Genomic DNA, 25,762 nt, shown 5'->3' on the forward strand with positions numbered 1-25,762 from the left:
GGCTGCGCGTGTGCGAGGGAACGCCCTTCCCCTGACATGCCTGCTGAAGTATTGGCCAATGGGAAGAGTTGGGACCGGAAGGACTCTTCTCCTCCAACCAAGCAGCGCGGGCTATCTGTGGATGAAGATTGAGCTTCACACAAACTGAAACCTCCTCCTCTCTCCAACATCTGTGAGTAAAACACTTTCATTTCTCCCCCTTTTCATTTCTTTTCTCATTCTCACCTTCAATTGGTCACTTGCAGCAACTGAAGGGAAAGGAAGTCATTGCAGGGAGGCACCCTCTGGAAAGCTTGGCCCAGGTCTCTCTCTCTCAAAGACATTGACATCCTTTGCTCCCTCACCTTGACACATTTATTTGTCTGGTTAAAGGATGGTCTCTTTCATAATGTCCACCATCCCAAAATCCCCTGATGTTCTCAGTGCCATTGCCACTGGTTCTATAGCCATGGCAAAGAGCAGTAGCGAGAGTGGGCCTTGTCCCCCAGTGCAGCCTGAAATAATGTGAACGCAACAGGTTTGTCTGTACACAGGACACCAGTGCCTGGTATAACAACCGGACCCAGTCCACAAAACATTGTCCAAATCCAAACCGCCCCAGAACCTCCCACAAATAGTCCCACTCCACTCGATCAAAGGCCTTTTCTGCATCCATGGCGACTACCACCTCTACCTCTCGTCCCTCTGGAGGTATCATGATCACATTGAGTAGCCTCCTGATGTTGGCTGCCAGATGCCTCCCCTTCACAAACCCCTCTAGTCATCCCCTATCACCCCTGGGACACAATCCTCTATTCTCGAGGCCAAGATCTTAGCCAATAGCATCTACATTTAGCAGGGAGATCGGTCTCTATGACTCACATTGTTCTGGGTCCTTTTCCTGCTTCAAAATGAGGGATATCGAAGCCTGTGACAACGTTGGGGGAGCACTCCCAGCTTCCTTGCCTTGTTAAAATCCCTTAGCAGCACCGGCCCCATTACCCCTGAGAATTTCTTATAAAATTTCACCGCTACCCCTCCAGGCCAGGGGCCTTGCCCGATAGCATCACCTTCAGTACCTCTATCTATCTCTTTCTGAAACCTATTTCCTTTACTTGTTTTTGCTAAATCACCATCTTTCTTTTTTTTTAAATCACTCAGTCATTTTATTCTGTGTATTACAATTTGTAATTGAATGAAATTGGGCAGCATGGTAGCACCAGTGATTAGCAGTGTGGCTTCACAGCACCAGAGTTCCAGGTTCGATTCCCTGCTGGGTCACTGTCTGTTCGGAGTCTGCACGTTCTCCCCATGTGTGCATGGGTTCCCACCGGGTGGTCCGGTTTCCTCCCACAGTCCAAAGATGTGCAGGTTCAGTGGATTGGCCATGATAAATTGCCCTTAGTGACCAAAAAAAGGTTAGGAGAGGTTATTGGGTTACGGGGATAGGGTGGAAGTGAGGGCTTAAATGGGCTCCTTCTGCCCTGTATGTTCTAAACTCAACTCCTGTGTTCACTAAAGACAATCAATCTGACCTAATCTTATGTTGACAAATAAAGTTTACCAGTGACACAAGCTGACAAATACAGTTCAACTGAACTTTGCCAAAAAGCACAGACTTGACCTCTGTTATTTGGGAACTAAGAAGGGATAACGGATATCCAGGGTTCCGAATAGACACAGAGATCCATCAGGCCTCTATCTATGGGAAAGGCGGTGGGGCAGTTGAGAAGGGTGAGTGGGGTGGTGTATGAGTACAGGGAGAAGGCGAGCAGGATGCTAGTGCACCAGTTGAGGAAGCAGGAGACTGCGAGGGAGACCGGGAAAGTGAAGGATGCTTCTACCAGTGCAATTGGGTCCCCAGGGCCTCCACCAGCTCCTCTTCCACCTTCGGGATCTCCAACCCCTCTAAAATCCGCCTCATCGCCTCCGCCCCGGCTGGGGGTTCCGACCCGTACAGCTTGCTATAGAAGTCCCGAAACACCCCATTCTCACCCGTCGGGTCCAAGACCATATTCCCTCCCCATCCTTCACTTTCCCGGTCTCCCTCGCAGCCTCGGGATCAATGAGCCTCTTCATGGTGTTTTACAGCTCGGCCTCATGAGCTCAGAGATATTGAGTCAGCTCACTCAGCCTCTGGTCAATAACACGGAGAATGTCGGCAATCATCATCTTCGCCACCTCCGAGAGAGTCCCGGAGAGCGCGGGGTCGAGAGACCTCCCAAGGGTCAGGCCGCCATGTTGAAAAGGCGGCTGCACCCCCACTGAATCTGCCTCCGCTCTTTTATCAACAGATTTCTTAATCTTACCTTTCCTAATCCCGATGTCTTCCAGAGACATGACAACAAATATTAATTCAAGGATCAGGTAGATGAGTGCCGAGCAATCAGGATAAATGACGGATTCTAGGTGAGTGGCATCAGAACCTGCGGGAAAGCAGCTACTCCTGCGCCGCATCACATGGTTCCCACCCAGACAGATTTCTGATGACCAGGGAGTCCAGGGTTATGGATAACAGGCAGGAAAATGGAGGCAAAGCTGAGATGAGGAGGGAGTTCTTCACTCGTTGTGGAGCAGGGTGAGAATGGAGGGAGAGTGTGTGGGATGGAGATTTACAGCTTTTGCGGAGTGAGAGAGGATAAAATGTTCCAGAGGAATTAAAATTGTCTGTTCTGAGTTTCTATCCTTTACTGACAATGATGTCTTTTGTAAATTGTTTTTACAGGATATTAGAAGAGGAGGAATTACAGACAGAAATCTCAAAAGTCACATCTCGATCTGCCAGAGTCGCTCGGTTCATCGGGGCCTGAATATCATCGGCCTTTGAATCGAGAAGGGAGGAGAAATGTTTGTCTGTTCCGTTCGCTTCAGACGATTTTAAACATCAGTGTGACTGGAAAAGCACCGAGACAGACACACCCGAGTGAGAGTGTTCCAGAGCACTGACTGTGGAAAGAGCTTTAACCAGTTACACAGCCTGAAAAAACATCACACCATTCACAGCGGGGAGAGACCGTACACGTGTTCTGTGTGTGGTCAAGGCTTCGACTGATTGTCTGATCTGGAGAGTTACGACGAGACCCAAAACATGGAGAAATCGTGGAAATGTGAAGTCTGTGGGAAGAGATTCAGAGTCCGATCTAAGCTGGAGATTCATCGACGCAGTCACACTGGGGAGAGGCCATTTACCTGCTCTGTGTGTGGGAAGGGATTCACTGAATTATCCAGCCTGAAGTCACATGAAAGAGTTCACACTGGGGAGAAGCCGTTTACCTGCTCTCAGTGTAAGAAGGGATTTAGACATTCATCCACCCTGAAGTCACATCAGCGAATTCATACTGGGGAGAGACCGTTCACCTGCTCTCAGTGTGAGAAGGGATTCACTGTGTTATCTAGCCTGAAGTCACACCAACGGGTTCACACTGGGGAAAAAGCCATTCACCTGCTCTCAGTGTGGGAAGGGATTCACTCAGGTATCCAACCTGAAGACACACCAGCGGGTTCACACCGGGGAGAAGCCATTCACCTGCTCTCAGTGTGGGAAGGAATTCACTGCGTTATTTAGCCTGAAGTCACATCAGCGAATCCACACTGGGGAGAAGCCATTCACCTGCTCTCAGTGTGGGAAAGGATTTACTCAGGCACCCCACCTGCAGGCACACCAGCGAGTTCACACTGGGGAGAGACCGTTCACCTGCTCTCAGTGTGGGAAGGAATTCAGAGATTTATCCACCCTGCGGACACACCAGCGAATTCACACTGGGGAGAGGCCGTTCACCTGCTCTCAGTGTGGGAAGGGATTCGCTCAGTTATCCAGCCTGAAGATACACCAGCGGGTTCACACAGGGGAGAGGCCGTTCATCTGTTCTCAGTGTGGGAAGGGATTCAGACATTCATCCACCCTGTGGAGACATGAGCGATTTCACACTGGGGAGAAGCCGTTCATCTGCTCTCAGTGTGGTATTGGATTCACTCAGTTATCCCACTTGAAGAGTCACCAGCGAATTCACACTGGGCAGAAGCCATTCACCTGCTCTCATTGTGGGAAAGGATTCCGACATTCATCCAGCCTGCAGAGACATCAGCGAGTTCACACGGGGAGAGGCCATTCACCTGCTCCGATTAGAGGAGGCATTGAGTGATCCATTTACCTGCGGAGACACCGGCGAGTTCCCACAGGGGAGAGGCCGTTCATCTGCTCTCAATGTGGGAACACATTTTGTGTTTCATCACAACTACTGAGACACCAACAAGTTCACAAATGATTGCAGGGATTGGATTCTGCTGTTATTTTTTCTGCTCTCAATTACATTGGAACTGCAATGTATTAATCCTGTCAGTTGCTCAATACGGATGGTCGGGGTTTCTTTCTGCTGGAACGACTGGTCTCGCAACGTTTCCTCCAGTGGGCTGTTGCTCTTTGAGCTTTGTTGCGAATACGTGGTTTCCAATTTCACAAGGATCACAGAATGGAAGTATGTTGGAAGTTGGAAGATATTTAGTTCCCATTTCTGTTTGGAACCCCCTAAAGCATGCCACGTTGCCATGAAGATGGGCTATAGTGGTTACATGGTTCTTTGTTTAATTTTTCTGGGTGTTTCTCAAAGAAGGAAACTGTTGAGGTATGAGAGACAGGTTGTCTGTGGGAGATTGGGAAATTGCAACAAAAGATTAGTCAATAAACAGACATCTGCCAGCATTTAAGGATTTATTACATATTTGCAACAAATACACATTCCTTTCAGGAACAAAAATCCACAGGAAAAGTGATGCAGTAATTCTTCCCACCTACTGAGACACCAAAAGGTTCACAATTGATGGTAGGAGTTAGCTTCTGTTATTGTTTCTGCTCTCAGTTATATCCAGCACTGCATTTCGTTCATTTTCACAGCTGCTCAGATATAAATTCCTTTAAGAATCAAAAATCCAACAGGAAAAGGTGATGCAACCGTAGCTAACAAGAAAAGTTACAGATTCCATTAGATCCAAGGAAGAGGCTCATAAAGTGGCCAAAATAGTGGTAACCCTGAGGATTGGGAACTTGTTTTAGAATTCAGGAAAGGAGGACCAAGAAACTGATGAAGAGAAAATAGAATATGAGAGCAAACTGGCGAGAAACATAAAAACCGACTGGAAAAGCTCCTATAGGAATGTGAAAAGGAAAAGATTAGCAAAGACCAATGTGGGTCCATTCCAGGCAGAGACAGGAGAGTTTATAATGGGGAATAAGGAAATGGCAGAGAAACTAAACAATGTGTGTCTGTCTTCATGGAGGAAGATACAGAAATTGTCCCAAAAACACGAGAGAACCAAGGGGTTCTCACAATTGTGAGCATGAGTGAAAAAGTAGGACTGGAGAATATTTTGGATTAAAAATGAATAAATCCCCAAAAGCTGATGGTCTACATCCCAGAGTGTTGAAAGAGGCGGCTGTAGAGATAGTGGATACATTGGTGATCATCTTTCAAAATTCTATAGATTCTGGAATGGTTCCTGCGGATTGGAAGGTGGTAAATGTAACCCCACTATTTAAGGAGAGAGAGAAAACGGGGAACCACAGACTCATTAGCCTGACATCAGTAGGAGGGAAAATGCTACAATCTATTATAAAGGATGTGATAACATATGAATTAGGAGCAGGAATAGGCCACTCGGCCCCTCGAGCCTGCTCCACCATTCAGTAAGTTCCCGGCTGAACTGATTGTAACCTCAACTCCACACAGGCCCCTTAGAAAATAAATCTGGGAGATAGTTATGGGGAACAAGGAAGTGGCAGAGGAGTTAAACAGATATTTTGCATCTGTCTTTATGGTTGAAGAGGCTTTGAACATCCCATTAATGCTAAAGAACAGGGGGGAGGAATTAAAACTGGACAAATCATGTTAGACAAACTAATGGGGCTAAAGGCAGCTATGTTCCCGGCCCTGATGCTTGCATCTTAGGATCCTAAAGAAATGGCGACAGAGACAGTGGATGCATTGGTTATAATTTTCCAAAAATTCTTCGATTCTGGAGAAGTACCGGAGGATTGGAGAACTGCCAATGTGATACCCCTATACAAAAAGTAGGTAAATATAGACCGATTAGCCTGACCTTTATTGTTGGAAACATTTTGGAATCAATTACGAAGTAAGTAATACCAACACATTTGGAAAATCATAATAAGCAGAGTCAGCCTGGCTTTATGAAAGGGAAACCGTGTCTGATTAATTTATCACAACTTGAGTGGACAGAGGGGAAACCAGCAGATGTGTTGTATTTGGACTTTCGGAAGGCATTCAACAAGGTACTTCACTAAAGGTTAAGTTATAAGAGCCCATGGTGTTGGAGCACGTATGTTGGGAAGGAAGAGAATTGGCTGATGGACAGGAAACTACAACTGTAACCAGTGGGGCTCTACAGGGATCAGTTCTGGGACCACAACTGTTTATAATATCTCATAATGACTTGGGAGGTCGAAGCGAACGCTGTGCCCAAAGTGCAGACAACACAAAAATAGGTGGAAAGGCAAGTTGTGAGGGGGATACAAACAGTTTGCAAAGAGATATTGAGAGGTTAAGCAAGTGGACAAAAAGTTGGAAAATGGAGCATAATGTGGGAAAATGTGAAGTTGTTCATTTTGGAAGAGAGAACGAAAGAACAGTATTATTTAAATGGTGAAAAACTGCCGAAAGCTGCAACACAAAGGGACTCGGGGGAACTTGTGCAGGAAACACAGGAAGCTAGCAGACAGGTGCAGCAGGTAATCAGGAAGCTAATGGAATGTTGGCCCTGATTCCAAGGGGGTTGGAGTATAAGTCTTGCTGCAGCTGTGGACCAGAATAAAGTAGACTGAGATGAGAAGAAATTTCTTCACTGAGGGTTGTGAGTCTTTGGAACTGAGAGCTGTGGGGACAGAGTCCTTGTCCATATTTCAGGCTGAGATAGATTCTTGATCAGCGAGAGAATCAAGCATTACAGGGAAAGGGCAGGAAAGTGGACAAGATAAATGTTGGATCAGCCATGATTGAATGGCGGGGCAGGCTCGAAGGGCCGAATGGTCAACTCCTGTTCCTATTTCTTGTGGTATTCCTGCCGACCCTCCTCCCCGATAACCTTTCATGAACAGGATTCTATCCAGATCTGCCTTGAAAATATTCAAAGACTCTGCTTCCACTGCCCTTTGAGGAAGAGAGTTCCAAAGACTCCCAACCTTGGGAGTGAAAAATGTGGCTGAAATCAATTAAGTTCCAGATAATAAGATCAGATAACAGAAATCTTCAATTTACAAACTGGCATTTCTATAGCGCCTTTCACAACCACAGGACGTCCCAAAGTGCTTTACAGCCAATGAAGTACTTTTGAAGTGTAGTCACTGTTGTAATGTAGGAAACGCAGCAGCCAATTTACACACAGCAAGATCCCACACACAGCAATGTGATATTGAGCAGATGATCTGTTTTTAGTGCTGCTGATTGACGGATAAATATTGACCAGGACACCCGGGATAACTCCCCTGCTCTTCTTCAAAATAGTGGCTGTGGGAACTTTTACACCCACCTGAGAGGGGCAGACAGGGCCTCAGTTTAACATCTTATTTGAAAGAAGGCACTCCCTCAGTGCTGGGACCAGGAATGTTGGATGTGATTTTTGTCCTCAGGTCTCTGGACTGGGATTTGATCCCACAACCTGTTGCCCCAGATATGAGAGAGCTGCCCACTGAGCTACGGCTGATACTATAGACAATACAAAGTTAGAAATGGAAAGTTACCCTTTAAACCCCCACCCTTTGCCTCCAGTGCAGAAATCTAATCATAAAACCCCAGTATAAATAACATGAATTTGACTGGCAAATGTTGAAGTGATGGTTCAGAGACAAAAGTTTTGACTTCCCATTTTTAACAGTACAGAGCCTGCCAACCCCTCTCACCCACTTTCCCTAAAATACAGAAATCTAATCATGAAAAGTCCAGAAAAATCTAATATTTTTCCTGATAAAAGTTTATTAATGAGACAGAACATGGTTTTAAGAAAAAGCAAAAAATGTCTTGAGGATCAGAGACAACCAGAGTGAATGGCTGTTCACAATGTTCTGGACCCAAATGTTTTCTCTTTGGCTCCTCTGTAACCTGTTCCTGTGACTCCCCACTTTGGCCACCAGGGCACATTCAGCCTGTTTGAGAATTGATGAGTATGAAAGCTCTACGTGTTTAGGTTTGATGATGTCAGTACATTGTAGTCACTGAAAAGAGAAGTGATTCCATGTAGAATAGCTGGAGACAGCCACTTTGTCAGGATTGGCTGTTAGGGTAGCACGGTACCACAGTGATTAGCACTGTTGCTTCACAGCACCAGGGTCCCAGGTTCGATTCCTGGCTTGGGTCACTGTCTATGTGGAATCTGCACGTTCTCCCCGTGTCTGCGTGGGTTTCCTCCGGGCGCTCCGGTTTCCTCCCACAATTCCCAAAGACATGCTTGTTAGGTAATTTGGAAATTCTGAATTCTCCCTCTGTACCCGAACAGGCTCCGGAATGTGGCGACGAGGAGATTTTCACAGCAACTTCATTGCAGTGTTTTGAAAAAATATATTTTTAATCTCCTTTTTCACATTTTCTGCCGAATTTACACCAACCAACAATAAACAATAATTAGCAACAGGTATATCAATCCCCATAACAATAACAACGATCCCATCCACCCACCAACCCCCAAACATCAGCCCGCATGTTCACATAAACAAATGACAAAAAGGAATCAGTGATTACCCATAGTCACCCTTAATACACAGCCCCCCTCCCCCACAACTCTCCCACTCACCCATCCACAACTAATGTTTGATGTTATCCAGTTCTTGAAAGTGCATAATGAATAATGCCCATGACTTGTAGAATGCCTCCGTCCTTCCCCTCAGTTCAAACTTAACCTTCTCAAGAGTCAAGAATTCCAGCAGGTCCCCCTGCCACACCAGGGCACAGGCTGGAGAGGCTGCTCTCCAACCCATCAGGATCTGCCTTCGGGCGATCAACGAGGCGAAGGCTACAACATCTGCCTCCGCACCCGTTTCCAACCCTGGCCAGTCCGACACCCCGAATATGGCCTCCCGGGGACCCGGGTCCAGCTTCACATGCACCACCTTGGAAATTACCCTAAACACCTCCTTCCAGTACTCCCCTAGCTTTGGACAGGACCAACACATATGAATGTGATTAGCGGACCTGTGGACCCCCCCCCCCCCCCCCCAACCCCCAGGCAACGTTCACACAAATCTTCTACTCCTTCAAAGAATCGGCTTATCCTCGCCCCCCCTGAGGTGTGCTCTGGACACCACCTTCCGCTGTATCAGCCCCACCCTCGCACACGAGGTGGAGGCATTCACTTTCCGGAGCACCTCACACCAGACCCCCTCCTCTATAACCTCTCCCAACTCTTCCTCCCACTTTGCTTTGATCCCTTCCAGTGGTGCTTTCTCCTCATCCAAAATCGCTCCTTAGACTGCTGGCACTACCCCTTTCTCCAGTCCCCTTGTCGTCAGCACCTCCTCCAGCAATGTGGAGGCCGGCTCCACCAGGAAGCTCTGTATCTCCTTCTTGGCAAAATCCCGAACCTGCATGGATCTAAACATTTCTCCCTGCTCCTGCCCTACTTCACTTCCAGCTCCTTCAGTCCTGCAAACCGACCCCTAAGAAACAAATCTTTTAATGTCTTAATCCCCTTCTCTTCCCATTTCCGAAAATTTCCATCCCACTTCCCTGGCCCAGTCCTCCCCCACTATCAGTTTGTGTGTGTCCAAGTCGGGAATGGCCCCAAACACCTTCTTTGCGAATCCCACATTGACCCAATTGGGACTGTACACACTTACTAACACCACTAACCTCCCCTCCAGTGCCCCTGTCACAATCACATACCTACCCCCCTGATCTGCCACCACCTTCTCCATCTGGAATCGTACCCTTTTGCTGACCATTACCGCTATCCCTCGAGCCCTCTGTCAAATCCAGAGTGAAACACTTGGCTAACCCAGCCCTTTTTAAGTCTCACCTGGTCTTTCACCCTCAGGTGAGTCTCCTGCAGCATTGTTACATCAGCTTTCAAACCTTTAAGATGCGCAAGCACCCGTGACCTCTTGACTGGACCTCCCAACCCCCTCACGTTCCAATTGACTATCCTAACTGAGGGTCTCTCACTCCCCCCTACCCTTCTGATCCACCATCATCATACCACCGGGCCCTGCCCCATGAGTCTGACCCACCCCTATCCATTAACTTCGAACCCCTTCCACCCCCTCCCAGAATCCCCCCCTGCACTTCCTCTGAAAAAAAAGTCTCCCTGTATCGATCCCTTCCCCCTGCCTTGCTCGGCATGAAGACCCATCGAAACCTGCTAATCAGGCTCCAATGTCCACAGCCCTCCTCTCACCTCACCTCCGTTCACTAGCCAACTTTAGTTAGCTAGTCCTCTCATTCAACGGTGAACCCACGTTTCCTCCCTTCTTCGCCGCTGCTTTTTGCATCTTTTTTTCCCCAGTGATTGGTGTCATTCTTTTATTTAATGATGTGATATTCCCAATGAGAGAGTGACCTCGAGGAATTGAGCTGAGTTCTAACTGTACCATCAAGCAACATTGCATAATATTCTGTATTAAACCCCATTCCCATTTGTTTCAGTCTGAAATGAACTTAGTTCAATTAACTTAAACTATGTGTTGATGGAGCAATATAGGAAATGATAGAGGCAGTGATTCAATAAAAGTCCTGCTGATATTGTCCGTTTAAACATTTCAAGTTCTTTTTTTAATAAATTTAGTTTCCAATTATTTTTTCCACCTCCCCAGCGCGCTGGCTTAATCCGTCACAGCTGGAGGTCTGAGTCAGGAAGCCATCGGCGGCGAGACCTTCCCCCCTCCCCACGCCCGCTGTCCGATCTCCCGCCTCTCGCGTTCAGGGAGCGAGCAGCCAGCTTCCGTCCTCCTCCACCTCCCTCGGCACCACCAGCAGCAACTCACAGGGATCCTGGGCAATCTGGTCCTGCAGGAACTTCCTCAGTTCCTCCTCATTCCCGATTGGAACCGGGGCCTTTAGCTTGGAGTCCAGGTTGTAGTAGGCCCCGTTGATTTGCCTGACTGCCACCCAGTGCTTGCGCTGGATGGGGAGCGAGACAAAGCCCAGCGTCATGTTGGAGGGAATGTTGAGGATGAAGCCATGAACCCGGCTCAGCACCAAGCTGCTGAGCCACTTGCGTTTATCCCACCAAATCGCAGCCAGACCTTGAGTTAGCAAGGCGGCCATGAGGACGTTGACATCATAGTTCCCGGTTCCTAACAAGCTGCGATGTGGATTCACCAGACAGTTGGGAGCCAGCTGGTCGCTCAGCCCATCTAGCTGCTGCTGGGTGAAGAGCGGCTGCTGCAGGAGGTTGTTAAGGGCGTGGAGGGCGCAGAGTTCCAGGCGCTGCCGCTCGTGGTACAGCGGAGGGGAGGACTCCGACATCCCCACACCCAGGGGGGGCTCTGACATCCCCACACACCCGGAGAGAGCTCTTTCCACAGTCTCTGGGACACTCTCACTCGGGTGTGTGTGTCTCGGTGCTTTTCCAGTCACACTGATGGTTAAAATCTTTTGATGCCGACAGATTGGGCAAACATTTCTCCTTCTAGATTCAAAGGCCAATGATACTCAGATCCCAAGGTATCGAGTGACTCTGTAAGACCGAGACGTGACAATTGAGATTTTTGTCCGTAATTCCTCCTCTTGTAATGTCTGTAAAAGGAGTTTACAAAAGTCAACACTCGGTACAGGATAGAAATTCAGAACAGAGAATTCCAGTTCCTATGGAACATTCTTTCCTCTCATTCCCCAATCCCTCGTCTCCAATACCTATTCCCCAAACCTAGTCTCCAGGGACTCGGAGGGACGGAGTTTCGGAGCTGTGAGGACAGAAACCTTATCTCAGGGATTCACAGCCGAGTCGCCAGGGAGTGGACTCGGAGGGGCAGGATATCGGAGCAGTGACTGTAGGAAGGATGAGCTGGCTGACCACTGCACCCTGGTACAGGAGGCCATTCAAGCGGAGGGGAGGAAGTGGTAGTTGTCGGGGATTCTATAATTAGGGGAACTGATAACATCCTTTGGAAGCAGGACCGAGAGTCCCACAGGGTATGTTGCCTGCCCGGTGCCAGGGTGAGGGGCATCTCTAACCGGCTTGAAAGGATATTGGAGAGGGAGGGGGAGGATCCAGTTGCTGTGGTCCAGGTTGGGACAAACAACATCAGCAAGACTCGGAAAGAGGACCGGTTTGGGAATATCAGGAACTGGGAACAAAATTAAAGAACAGGTTCCCAAGGGTTATAATCTCTGGATTATTCCCCGAGCCACATGCAAATTTGGCATAGGGATGAGAAAATTAGGGAAGTAAACACGTGGCTAAAGGAGTGGTGCAGGAAAGAGGGGTTCCATTTCATGGGGCACTGGCATCAGTATTGGGACAGGAGGGATCTGTACCGTTAGGACAATCTCCACCTGAACCGATCTGAGACCAGTGTCCACACGGAAAGGATAAATAGGGAGGTCGCAAGAACTTTAAACAAACAAATGGAGGGGGAGGGAAAGGCCCCAGGGGAATTCAACACAGTTCCAAAAACAAGCAGCAGGATGGTCTGGACTGGGTACCAAATATACCAGTTATAAAGTTTACAGGAGGGACAGAGAATATGGCAGAGGGGGTGGAGTAGCCTTACTGATTAGAAATACTATCACCTCAATGGTAAGGATTGGATTTGTTTATTGTCACGTGTACCGAGATACAGTGAAAAGTATTGTTCTGCGTACAGTTCAGGCAGATCATTGCATACATGAGAACAATACATACGGCAAACAGAAACACACAAGGCGCCTTCTCCTCCTCCAATATAGCCCCATAAACCGCCAATACTATCCTTTCTCCAGTCCCCCTGTCGTCAGCACCTCCTCCAGCAACGTGGAAGCCGGCTCAACTGGGAAGCTCTGAATCTCCTTTCTGGCAAAGTCTCGAACCTACATACATCTAAATATTTCCCCCTGCTCCAGCCTATACTTCGCTCCCAGCTCCTTCAATCCTGCAAAAAGACTCCCAAGAAATAAACCTTTTCGTGTCCTAATTCCTTTCCAATTCCATCTCCAAAAATTTCCAATCCCACTTCCCTGGCTCAAATCTATGGTTATCCTCTCCTTTCTTAAGGAGAAAGTCGACATAGCTTTATTACAGGAAACTCATCTGGATGAGAAACACTTTAAATTGAGGGGGGATTGGGTGGGGCAGGTTTTTTTCGCCTCCTTTTCATCAAGTAGCAGGGATGTGGCAATCCTTATTAATGAAAATATCACTTTTCAGATTGAAACCTACACCAAGGACAAAGAAGGTGGATATGTGATCATTCGAGGTTCGGTGCATGGAGATGTTGTTTCAATAATGAATGTTTATGGACCCCCGAATTACTCCCCGGAGTTCATTACTAAGGCTTTTGCGAATTTTGCAGAGTTAGTTTCAACAAACTCTTTTGTGGTTGGTGACTTCAACTGTCCCTTAAATCCGCTGGTAGATATGCTTCCGGTTACCAGGAACCCCCCTCCCCCCCCATCCACCACCTCATGCTGCAAGCTAGGCCGTTGGCGTTTACTTGCGAGGAGGTGGGTTATTTGGATGTTTGGAGAACTTTGCACCAGCCATCCGAGATGCCAAGAGAGAATATCAAACTAAGCTAGAGTCACAGACAGACTCTCGGCGGTTGTGGCAAGGACTAAGCAACATAACGGGCTACAAAGCGAAGCCGAGCAGTATCTCTGGCAGCAGTGCACCCCTCCCCGATGAACTTAACGCATTCTATGCTCGGTTTGAGCAGGTAACCAACAACCCGCTATCGAGTGCCCCAGCAACCCATAATTCACCCATACCCACCATCACCGTTTCCGAAGTCAGATCGGCCTTCCTGAAAGTGAACCCACGGAAGGCGATGGGCCCGGACGGGATCCCTGGTCGTGCACTCAGAACCTGCGCGGACCAGCTGGCAGAGGTCTTCACAGACATCTTTAACCTATCCCTACTCCACTCCGAGGTCCCCACCTGCTTCAAGAAGACCACCATCATACCGGTACCAAAGAAGAACCAGGCAACGTGCCTCAATGACTACCGCCCGGTGGCCCTGACGTCAGTTGTAATGAAGTGCTTTGAGATACTCATCATGAAGCGCATCACCTCCATACTCCCGGAACGCCTTGATCCACTTCAATTCGCATACCGTCGCAACCGGTCCACATCAGACGCCATTTCCCTGGCCCTACACTCATCCCTAGAGCATCTCGAAAACAAGGACTCCTACATCAGACTCTTATTTATTGACTACAGCTCCGCCTTCAACACCATAATCCCAGCCAAGCTCATATCAAAGCTCCAAAACCTAGGACTTGGCTCTCCGCTCTGCAACTGGATCCTTGACTTTCTGACCAACAGACCACAGTCAGTAAGAATGAACACCAACACCTCCTCCACAATAGTCCTCAACACCGGTGCCCCGCAAGGCTGCGTACTTAGCCCCCTACTCTACTCCCTGTACACACACGACTGCATGGCAAAACTTGGTTCCAACTCCATCTACAAGTTTGCTGACGATACGACCATAGTGGGCTGGATCTCGAACAACGACGAGTCTGAATACAGGAGGGAGATAGAGAACTTAGTGGAGTGGTGCAACGACAACAATCTCTCCCTTAATGCCAGCAAAACTAAAGAGCTGGTCATCGACTTCAGGAAGCATAGTACTGTACACACCCCTGTCAGCATCAACGGAGCCGAGGTAGAGATGGTGAGCAGTTTCAAATTCCTAGGGGTGCACATCACCAAAAATCTATCCTGGTCCACTCATGTCGACGCTATCACCAAGAAAGCACAACAGCGCCTTTACTTCCTCAGGAAACTAAGGAAATTTGGCATGTCCACATTAACTCTTACCAACTTTTACAGATGCACTATAGAGAGCATCCTCTCGGGCTGCATCACAGCCTGGTATGGCAACTGCTCGGCCCAGGACCGCAAGGAACTTCAGAGAGTCGTGAATACCGCCCAGTCCATCACACGAACCTGCCTCCCATCCATTGATTCCATCTACACCTCCCGCTGCCGGGGGAAAGCAGGCAGCATAATCAAGGATCCCTCCCACCCGGCTTACTCACTTTTCCAACTTCTTCCATCGGGCAGGAGATTCAGAAGTCTGAGAACACGGACGAACAGACTCAAAAACAGCTTCTTCCCCACTGTCACCAGACTCCTAAATGACCCTTTTATGGACTGTCCTCATTAACACTACACCCTGTCTGCTTCATCCGATGCCAATGCTTATGTAGTTACATTGTATATCTTGTGTTGCCCTATTATGTATTCTCATGTATTTTCTTGAATTCTGTTCAATTCCCTTTTCTTCCCATGTACTGAATGATCTGTTGAGCTGCTTGCAGAAAAATACTTTTCACTGTACCTCGGTACACGTGACAATAAACAAATCCAATCCAATCCATCCAATCCAAATAAAAATGAAAATCGCTTATTGTCACAAGTAGGCTTCAAATGAAGTTACTGTGAAAAGCCCCTAGTCGCTACATTCTGGTGCCTGTTCAGGGAGGCTGTTATGGGAATCGGACCGTGCTGCTGGCCTGCTTTGGTCTGCTTTCAAAACCAGCGATTTAGCCCTGTGCTAAACAGCCACTATGTCATAATCGATGTCCCTAATCAATGTCATAATAGAATCAACAACATTTTTATCTCAAGGTCGATCCGACACCTGGTGTCCTCTTGCACCGTAGTGAACATCGATTGTGGACCATCCCCGTTTCTCTGGAATTTCTACTCGAGCGTTCATCCCCAGGTTGAGAATGTGGAGGTTTGCTGTCACTCTGATCAACGATACTTCATTTATGAAGCATTTTAAGAATGAGTTTGAGTTCTTCCTTTGGGTTAACGCGACCCCTGGTATTTCCCCCTCCATTTTATGGGAGACATGTAAAGTTTATGCTCGGATGCTGAAGAACCAGCAACGTCTGGGGGTATGTTTCAAGAAGGCTGGGCAGAATTATAAGGAGATCTCGAATAAGCTATTGCTGAAGGAGGTTAATGCAGCAAGAGTGGCTTTGGACTCCCTATTGATGCAGCAGGTCGAGAAAGGTTTGTGAGGCAGACTTTGTACGAGTTTGGGAATAAACCGAACAAATACTTGACCTGTCTGACAAAGAAAATGTTCGACATTGGAACAATTCCCCCTGTACGGCATGGGGGAGGGTTGTGAAGACAGAGGAGGTAAACAGGGATTTGGGGAATTCTAAGCAGGATTATAAAGTCTCTGAAGTGTTGCTGGATATGGAGCATTTATTCTCGTCCCTGAAGCTTTCAGAGGCCTCAGAAAGCCAATGTGGGCCTCTTAATGCTCCCCTTTCTAGGGAAGAGGTTTCAAAGGCCATGAAGGAACTGTAGCCGGATAAAGCACCGGGACCGGATGGCTGTGGGTGTGAGTTTTATCGGGGGCTTGAGGATTTGTTGTTGGACACATTGATGGGTCTGTATTGTCACTTTTTTGACTCAGGGATGCTGTCATCGACTCTTCGGGAGGCTACTGTCTCTTTGATTCTGAAGGACCCAGAAGAGTGTGCCTCTTATTGGCCAATATCTCTTTTGAAGCTTGACTTCAAATTACGATCTAAAGTTTTGCCGAGAAGGCTGGAGGACATCCTTCTAACAATCGTGTGCGGTGGGGGGGAAGACTTTCCAGTAACAATGTTGGAAGGTTGCTGAATGTGATTCAGGCTTTTCAGAAATACACAGTGGATGGGCTGGTGATCTCCTTCGATGCAGAGAAAGCTTTCGCTCGAGTCGAATTATCTGGTGCATATGGTTCGAGGCTTCGGATTGAGTGAGGATTATATCGAGTGGATTCAATTGTTAGATGAAGGGTAAAGTCGCCAAGGTCCCAGATGACCACAGGCTGCTTTCCCCTTTTAGGGGTATATCTGACTGGTGATGATTTAACCTGAGGATCAACAAACCTCGGGCAAGAGACAAGGTTGAGAAGGTGGTGCCTTCATGAATAACCTCAGCTGGGAATTGAAGCCTTGTTCTGCATCACAAACCAGCTGTCCAAACAACTGAGCGAAACTGGCCCCGTTATATTACAGGCTGGGCAGGGCTCATGGATGGTTTATAGTTGTCGTATTTGAGCTTCAGAGAGAGTCTCGGCAAATAAATGTGTCACGCTGAGGGAGCAAAGAATGTCAATGTCTTTAAGAGAGAGAGAGACCTGGACCAACCTTTCCAGAATGTGCACTTGCATTCACTTCCTTCCCCTCCAGTTGCTGCAAGTGACCAAATAAAGGTGAGAATGAGAAAAAAAGTGTTTTACTCACAGATGTTGGAGACAGGAGGAGAGTTCAGTCGATGTGAAGCTCAATCTCCATTCACACAAAGCACGCGCGTTGATTGGCTGGAGGTGCAGAGTCCTTCCGGTCCTATCTCTTCCCATTGGTCAACACCTCAGCTGGAAGGTCAGGGGGTGGACTTTCCCTCACACATACGCACTCTCTCCTCTCTCTTGGATATGCGCAGTCCCGGGCCGGGGGGAGGGGAAATCACCGAGAGGCTTCTCACTCTGGCCGGAGCTGTCTTCCGGTTGCCTCGAAACCTTGTCTGGAGGAGGGGGAACAATGAGTGGGGCGGAGCTGCTGTGCCCGCGCGCCGGAACCCGGCGACGTCACCGCAGATTCTGATGCGTGCGCAGGAAAGTTGTTGACCAATTGGAAGAGTTGGTGAACCGGAAGGACTCTCTTCCCCATCCAATCAGCTTCCCCGTTGTCTGAATGCGGAAGCTGGACAATGAAGAAACCTGGGACCTCACACAGACTGAAACCTCCTCCTGTCTCTAACATCTGTGAGTAAAACACTTTCTTTTCTCCCCCTTTCCATTTCTTTTCTCATTCTGACCGTCAATTGGTCACTTGCAGCAACTGAAGGGAAAGGAAGTGAATCCAGGGAGGGTGCAGACTCTGGAAAGCTTGGCCCAGGTCTCTCTCTCTCTTAAAGACATTGACATCCTTTGCTCCCTCAGCTTGACACATTTATTTGTCTGGCTAAAAGGATGGTCTCTTTCCTAATGTTCACAATCAAAGGGCTGGTTTCCCCAGGAGATGGCTGATATTTAAGGAGAGACGAATATTACAACCAGACGAATAGCAAAATCAAATTAAAATGAATAACATAACATAATGACGTAGAATTCCTATAGTGTAGAAGGCCATTCGCCCCTCAAGTCTGCACTGAGACTCAGAAATAGCCCTTCACTGAGGCCCACTCCCCATCCTATCTTCGTAACCCGGTGTATTGATCATGGTCAACCCACCTAACCTAAACATCTTGGACACTAAGGGGCAATTTATTGTGACCAATCCACTTTAGCTGCACATCTTTGAGCAGTGGGAGGAAACCGGAGAACCCGGAAGAAACACACAAAGACACAAGGAGAATATGCAAACTCCACACGGACAGCAACCCAAGGCTGGAATTGAACCTGGGTCCCTCGCGCTGATTTGGCAGCATTAACCACTGTGCCCTACTCCCAGCCTAAATTAAATTGAATTCACTCATGGAAAGCTCAGGAGGAGCAAGTCAGTCAAATTGGAACCTATGTATTTGTGAAGGAGTCCCATACTTTAAACAATGCATCAGACAGGGACGGCATGCTAGCACAGTGGTTAGCACAGTTGCTTCACAGCCCCAGGGTCCTAGGTTCGATTCCCACCTTGGGTCACTGTCTGTGTGGAGTCTGCATGTTCTCACTGTGCCTGCATGGGTTTCCTCCAGGTGCTCCAGTTTCCTCTCAGCCCAAAGATGTGCAGGTTAGATAGATTGGACATGCTAAATTGCCCTCCGGTTACGTGGGGTTACTAGTTTACGGGGATAGGGTGGAGGTGTGGGCTTAAGTGGGGTGCTCTTTCCAGGAGCCGGTGCAGACTCGATGGGCCGAATGGTCTTCTGAATTCACCTGAGGAAGGAGCAGTGCTCCGAAAGCTAGTGTTTGAAACAAACATGTTGGACTTTAACCTGGTGTTGTAAGACTTCTTACGGTGTTATTTGCAACTGCCGTTCCGAGACTTTAAACATTTTAATCCGTCTCTCCAGCGCATGTCAATTACAAAGCATTGTCTCATGTTTAACAAAATAGATGTGTTACATTTAAAACCGCGACTTCGCATCATGCCCAAGACTGCCAAACATTTCAAAAAACACATGTTGCATTCTGCTCAAAGTCTAAAAAGAACGTTACGCTGTTTCTATCTTCGTCTATTTCAACTATTTGCATTTTTAAAAAACTTTCTCTGCCATGCGTGCTAGCTTTAAGCTGTTTAGCACCTTGCCCAAGGCTCAAGGCCCTCATCATTCAAGCTTGGCTCCTCCCAGTACTGACATCATCTCACCAAGCTGAAATCTAATTAACTCCACAGGGAATCCCCTTCATCCAAACAACATTACATTAGCCCACACTTTTTATGATGCTTTAATTACATATCTGGCTCCGAAACGTAATTGTCCTTCAAACAAAATTTAAATTTAGAGTACCCAATTCTTTTTTTTTCAATTAAGAGGCAATTTAGCGTGGCCAATTCACCGACTCTGCACATCGATTTACATTGTGGAGGTGAGACCCACGCTGGCACAGGGAGAATGTGCAGACTCCACATGAACGGTGACTTGGCGCCGGGATCGAACTCAGGTCATCGGCACTGAGGGGTAGCAGTGCTACCGTGCTGCCCCTGGCAATGAATTTAAAGACATTGTGCTGAAGCTTTGGGATTCTCTACCCCAGAGGACTGTGGAGCCTCAGTCATCAAGTATTTTTAGACCGAGATTGATAGGTTTCTCTATATTGAAGATATCGAGGGATATGGGGGATAGTGTGGAAAAATGGTGCTGAGGTAGATTAGCCAATGATCTCATTGAATGGTCAAGTAGTCTTGATGGGCTGAATGGCCAACTGTAGCTCTGTTGTTATTTGTTATGGTCTCTGTGTCTAGGACAGGGAGCAGTGAGCATGGATCTGTCAATCAGCCTGAATCAGCACCTTCAGGAGAATTGGGAGGGTGAATATTAGATACAGCAGAGTGAGAATGGAGGGAGAGTGTGTGGGATGGAGATTTACAGCTTTTGGGGAATGAGAGAGGAAAGAATGTTCCTGAGAAATTAAAATAATCTGTTCTAAATTTCTATCCTGTACTGACTGTGATGTCTTTTGTAAACTCCTTTTACAGGATGTGAAAGGATAGGATTTACAGACAGAAATCTCAAACATCACGTCTGGATCTGATAGAGTCACTTGGTTCATCGACCATTAAATCTATGAGAAATGTTTGCCCGACCTGTTGACTTCAACAAAGTTTAAACACCAATGTGACTGGAAAAGCACCGAGTCACACACACACCCGAGTGAGAGTGTTCCAGAGCACTGACTGTGTAAAGAGCTTTAAACAGTTACACAGCCTGAAAAAACATCGCACCATTCACAGCGGGGAGAGACCGTACACGTGTTCTGTGTGTGGACGAGGCTTCAACTGATTGTCCAACATGGAGAGACACGAGTTGACCTAAAACATGGAGAAACGATGGAAATGTGGGGACTGTGGGAAGGGATACAGAGTCCCATCTCTGCTGGAAGTTCACCGACGCAGTCACACTGGGGAGAGGCCGTTCACCTGCTCTCAGTGTGTGAAGGGATTCACTCAATTATCCCACCTGCAGAAACACCAGCGGCTTCACACTGGGGAGAGGCCGTTCACCTGCTCTCAGTGTGGAAAGAGATTCACTGAGGTATTCAATCTGAGGAAACACCAGCGAGTTCACACTGGGGAGAAGCCATTCACCTGTTCTCAGTGTGGGAAGGGATTCACTGCGTTATTCAGCCTGAAGTCACACCAGCGAATTCACACTGGGGAGAAACCATTCACCTGCTCTCAGTGTGCGAAGGGATTCACTCACTTATCCAGCCTGCAGAAACACCGCCGCCTTCACACTGGGGAGAGGCCGTTCACCTGCTCTCAGTGTGGGAAGGGATTCACTCAGTTATGTAATCTGAGGAAACACCAGCGAGTTCACACTGGGGAAAGGCCATTCACCTGCTCCCAGTGTGGGAAGGGATTCACTCAGTCAAGCAGCCTGCAGACACACCAGCGAGTTCACACTGGGGAGAAGCCATTTACCTGCTCTCAGTGTGGGAAGGGATTCACTCAGTCAAGCAGCCTGCAGACACACCAGCGAGTTCACACTGGGGAGAAGCCATTTACCTGCTCTCAGTGTGGGAAGAAATTCAGTGATTCATCCAACCTGCAGAGACACCAACAAGTTCACAATTGATTACAGTGATGGATTCTGCTGTTATTGTTTCTGCTTCAATTACATCCAGGACTGCATTTCGTTCTCTCTTCTCTTTCTCTCTCAGGGATTCTGAGACAGGAAAAGTGATGCAACCGTGGCGAAGAAGAAAAGCTAAAGGTTCCATTAGATCAAAGGAAAAGGCTAATAAAGTGGCCCAAATGGCTGTAAGCCTGAGGATTGGGAACTTGTTTTAGAATTCAGCAAAGGAGCACCAAGAAACTGATCAAGAGAAAATAGAATATGAGAGCAAACTGGGGAGAAACATAAAAACCGGCTGGAAAAGCTCCTATAGGAATGTGAAAAGGGAAAGATTAGCAAAGACCAATGTGGGTCCATTCCAGGAGACAGGAGAGTTTATAATGGGGAATAAGGAAATGGCAGAGAAACTAAACAATGTGTGTCTGTCTTCACGGAGGAAGATACAGAAATTGTCCCAAAAACACAAGAGAACCAAGGGACCAGTGAGCACGAGGAACTGAAAGAGATTCGTATTAGTGAAAAAGTAGCACTGGAGAAATAGATGGGATTGAAAGTTAATAAATCCCCATAAGCTGATTCTCTACATCCCAGAGTGTTGAAAGAGGCGGCTGCAGAGATAGTGGATACATTGGCGATCATCTTTTTAAATTCTATAGATTCTGGAATGGTTCCTGCAGATTGGAAGGTGGTAAATGTAACCCCACTATTTAAGGAGAGAGAGAAAACGGGGAACCACAGACCCATTAGCCTGACATCAGTTGCAGGGAAAATGCTACAATCTATTATAAAGAATGTGATAACATATGAATTAGGAGCAGGAGTAGGCCACTCGGCCCCTCGAGCCTGCTCCACCATTCAATAAGTTACCGGCTGACCTGACTTGAACCTCACCTCCACACCCCTGCTGACCCCATGATAACCTTTCACCTTCTTACTTGGCAAGAATGTATCCAGCTCTGCCTGAAAAATATTCAAAGACTCTGCTTCCACTGCCCTTTGAGGAAGAGAGTTCCAAAGATCCTTGGAGAGAAAAAGTTCTCCTCTGCCTTAAATGGGCAAGTTTTAACTTTTAAAGTGACTCCAATTTCTAGATTCTCCCACAAGAGGAAACATCCTTTCCACATCCACCCTGTCAAGGCCCCTCAGGATCTTATATCAATTTTCAATCAAGTCACCTAAACTCCATCGGACACCAACCCAGCCTGTCCAATCATTCCTCATAAGACCAGCCTCCAATTCCAGGTAAACCTTCCAGTAAACCTTCTCTGAACTGCTTCCAACACATTGACATCATTCCTTAAATGAGAGCAATACTGTACACAGTGCTCCAGATGTGGTCTCACCAATGTCCTGTATAACTGAAGCATAACCTCCCTACATTTGTATTCAATTCCCCTCACCGTAAACAATAACATTCTATTAGCTTTCCTAATTACTTAATGTACCTGTATACTCACCTTTTGTGATTCATGCTCTTGGACACCCAGATCCCTCTGAATCTCAGAGTTCTGCAATCTCTCACCATTTAGATAATAAGCTTTTTCATTCTTTTTTGCCAAACTGGGTAATGTCACATTTTCCCACATAATATTCGATTGGGCAGATCTTTTCCCACTCACTTAACCTATCTATATCCTTTTGTAACCTCATTATGTCCTCTTCACAATTTACTTTCCTACATATCTTTGTATCATTGGAACATAGGAGCAGGAGTTGGCCATTCAGCCCGTCAAGCCTGCTCCACCATTCAATACAATCATGGCTGATCATCCACTTCAATGCCATTTCCCCCACATTATCCCCATATCCCTTTGTGTTATTGGTATTTAGAAATCTGTCAGTTTCTGCTTTAAACACACTCAATGACTGAGCTCCCACAGCCCTCTGGGGTAGAGAATTCCAAAGATTCACAACCCTCTGAGTAAAGAAATGTCTCCTCCGAGACCCGTCTGAAATGGCTTCCCCCTTATTTTGAAATTGTGTCCCCTGGTTCCAGACTCTCCAACAGGGGAAACATCTCACCTGCGCCCACCCTGTCTATTCCTTTCAGTATCTTACGTTTCGGTGATATAAAAGGACAAAGACAAGTACAGCACAGGAACAGGCCCTTCGAGCCTGTGCCGATCACCTCTCATTCTTCAAAACTCTAGTGAATACAGGCCCAGTTTCCCCAATCTCTATTCATAGGACAGTCCTGCCATCCTCTGTGGTCTATGGTTCCCTGTTTTCTTTCTCCCTCCTTAAATAACGGGCTTACATTTACCACCTTCCAATCTAGAGAATTTTGAAAGATGATCACCAATGTATCCACTATCTCTCCAGCCGCCTCTTTCAACACTCTGGGATGTAGAGCATCAGCTTTTGGGCATTTTGGGTTAATTTTTTTATTGCCATGTGTACCGAGGTACAGTGAAATGTATTGTTCTACATACAGTTCAAACAGATCATTCCATACATGAAAAAAAACATTTATTAATTTTTAACCACATTAATTTCTCCAGTACTAGTTTTTCACGATTACCAATCTCTTTCAGTTCCTCATTCTCACCAGTCCCTTGGTGTTCTCATGTTTGGGGAAAATTTCTGTATCTTCCTCCGTGAAGACAGACACACATTGTTTAGTTTCTCTGCCATTTCCTTATTCCCCATTATAAACTCTCCTGTCTCTGCCTGGAATGGACCCACATTGGTCTTTGCTAATCTTTTCCTTTACACATTCCTATAGAAGCTTTTCCTGTCGTTTTATGTTTCTCGCCTGTTTGCTCACATTATTCTATTTTCTCTTTCTTTATCAGTCTCTTGGTTTGGTTTTCAGCAAAGGAGGACCAAGTTCCTAATTCTCAGGTTTACTATGATTTTGGCCACTTTATGAACCTCTTCCTTTGATCTAATGCAATCTTTAACTTTGCTTGTCAGCCACGGTTGCAAAACTTCTGTTGGATTTTTGTTTATTAAGGGAGTCTATATTTTATGTAAATATGTAACAATTCCACAAATACTTGTGATTGCCTGTCTATCGTCATAGCTTTTATTGTAATTTCCCAATCTAGCACAGACAACTGTGAATACAGGCCCAGTTTCCCCAATGTCTCACCATAGGACAGTTCTCTGGTAAAATGTGCAGTGGCCTGTATTTTAGACTCGATAAAATTAAACACTTTAAATTAAAAATTGGCCATTTTAAATGGAGCCACAGCAGCTCCAGCAACCAGCCTGAATACACTGAACTCCGACAAGCTGCCAGCACATGTCTGGAGCTGCTCTGCTCTATCAATCACCAATCAAGAGATAATTGGCTCTATTCATCGATTGATTGTTTTGAATAGACAAAGTTACATAACAAACAATGCACCGGGAAATGGACTCCGGTGGACAGATTCCCGGTGTCCTGCTGAGTGGCCATTAGTAACCCCATTGGGTGGTGCCACACTCACCCTGTGACCTCATCGGCTGGGGTCAGAGAACATTCTGGAAGGACACAGAAAGGGTATAATGATCGAACCCTTGGACCGCCCAGCAGTGAAGACTCCACGCAGAGGTAATCGAGACGACTGCCCAAAGACGGAAAGAAGCAGCGGCGAGACCCATCTTCTCGGAAGAGGACCCCGAGGAGATTGAGATACAGAATCTAACCTGCAGCTCGAATGAGTCCATGGGCTCGGGTACTATTGAGAATCTTGGGCCTGTAATTAGTGGGATAATTTAAGGGTAACTGTTTTACTGCTTGTGGAATAAAGTTATGTGATTTATACACTCCATTGTCCTTTGTTTACCTGGTCAGTAAAGATACCTGGGTAAAACATTTGATTAATAAACTGGTCAAAGTGTCTGAGGTTTTATGGACACAACACCTCCCATCCCCAGAACAAGTCTGGTGAACCTTCATTGCCCTCCCTCTGTGGCAATAATACCTTTCCTAAGGTAAGGGCAGTAAAACTGCACACAGTACTCCAGCTGTGGTCTAACCAAGGTTCTATACTATTGAAGCAAGTCTTCACTACTCCTGTACTCAAATCCGCTTGTGATAAAGGCCAACATCCCATCAGCCTTCCTAATAACTTGCTGCACCTGTAAGCCTTCAGTGACTTATTGACAGGACACCCAGGTCCCTTTGTACATCTACACTTTCTAATCTCTGACCATTTCAGAAATACTCTGCTCATTGGTTCCTTCTGCCAAAGTGATAATCTTACATTTTTCCACATTATATTCCATCTGCCATGTCCTTGCCCACTCACTGAGTCTGTCCAAATCCTCCTGTAGCCGTTTTACATCTTCCTCACAACACACATTCCCACCTAATTTTGTGTCATCCGTGAACTTGGTAATATTACGTTTAGTCCCCACATCCAAATCATTGTATAAACTGTGAACAGCTGGGACCCAAGTACTG

General features: G+C 46.8%; 1 protein-coding gene and 1 pseudogene across 2 annotated transcripts; one reads left to right on the forward strand and one right to left on the reverse strand.

Moving 5' to 3' along the window:
• The first annotated feature begins 1 nt into the window (after position 1).
• Positions 2-24,206, forward strand: LOC119951536 (annotated as a pseudogene).
• LOC119952230 (josephin-2-like) lies at positions 10,722-17,713 on the reverse strand. 2 transcript variants are annotated; one of them, XM_038775881.1, is made up of 2 exons: positions 17,376-17,713; positions 10,722-11,714 (listed from the first exon to the last, which is right to left on the reverse strand). In XM_038775881.1, exon 2 carries the CDS (start codon positions 11,469-11,471, stop codon positions 10,896-10,898), a length of 576 nt encoding a protein of 191 aa, XP_038631809.1. In that variant the 5' UTR covers positions 11,472-11,714; positions 17,376-17,713; the 3' UTR covers positions 10,722-10,895. The 2 variants fall into 2 exon arrangements, with proteins under 2 accessions (XP_038631809.1, XP_038631810.1); XM_038775882.1 differs by lacking the exon at positions 17,376-17,713 and adding an exon at positions 17,280-17,371.
• Positions 24,207-25,762: the final 1,556 nt, after the last annotated feature.

The sequence above is a fragment of the Scyliorhinus canicula genome, chromosome 17 (assembly GCF_902713615.1).
Source record: "Scyliorhinus canicula chromosome 17, sScyCan1.1, whole genome shotgun sequence".
In the NCBI taxonomy this organism is placed as follows: domain Eukaryota; kingdom Metazoa; phylum Chordata; class Chondrichthyes; order Carcharhiniformes; family Scyliorhinidae; genus Scyliorhinus; species Scyliorhinus canicula.

Coding starts and splice junctions, on each gene's coding strand:
- LOC119952230 (XM_038775881.1), bottom strand. CDS start 11,471: ATGTCAGAGCCCCCCCTGGGTGTGGGGATGTCGGAGTCCTCCCCTCCG.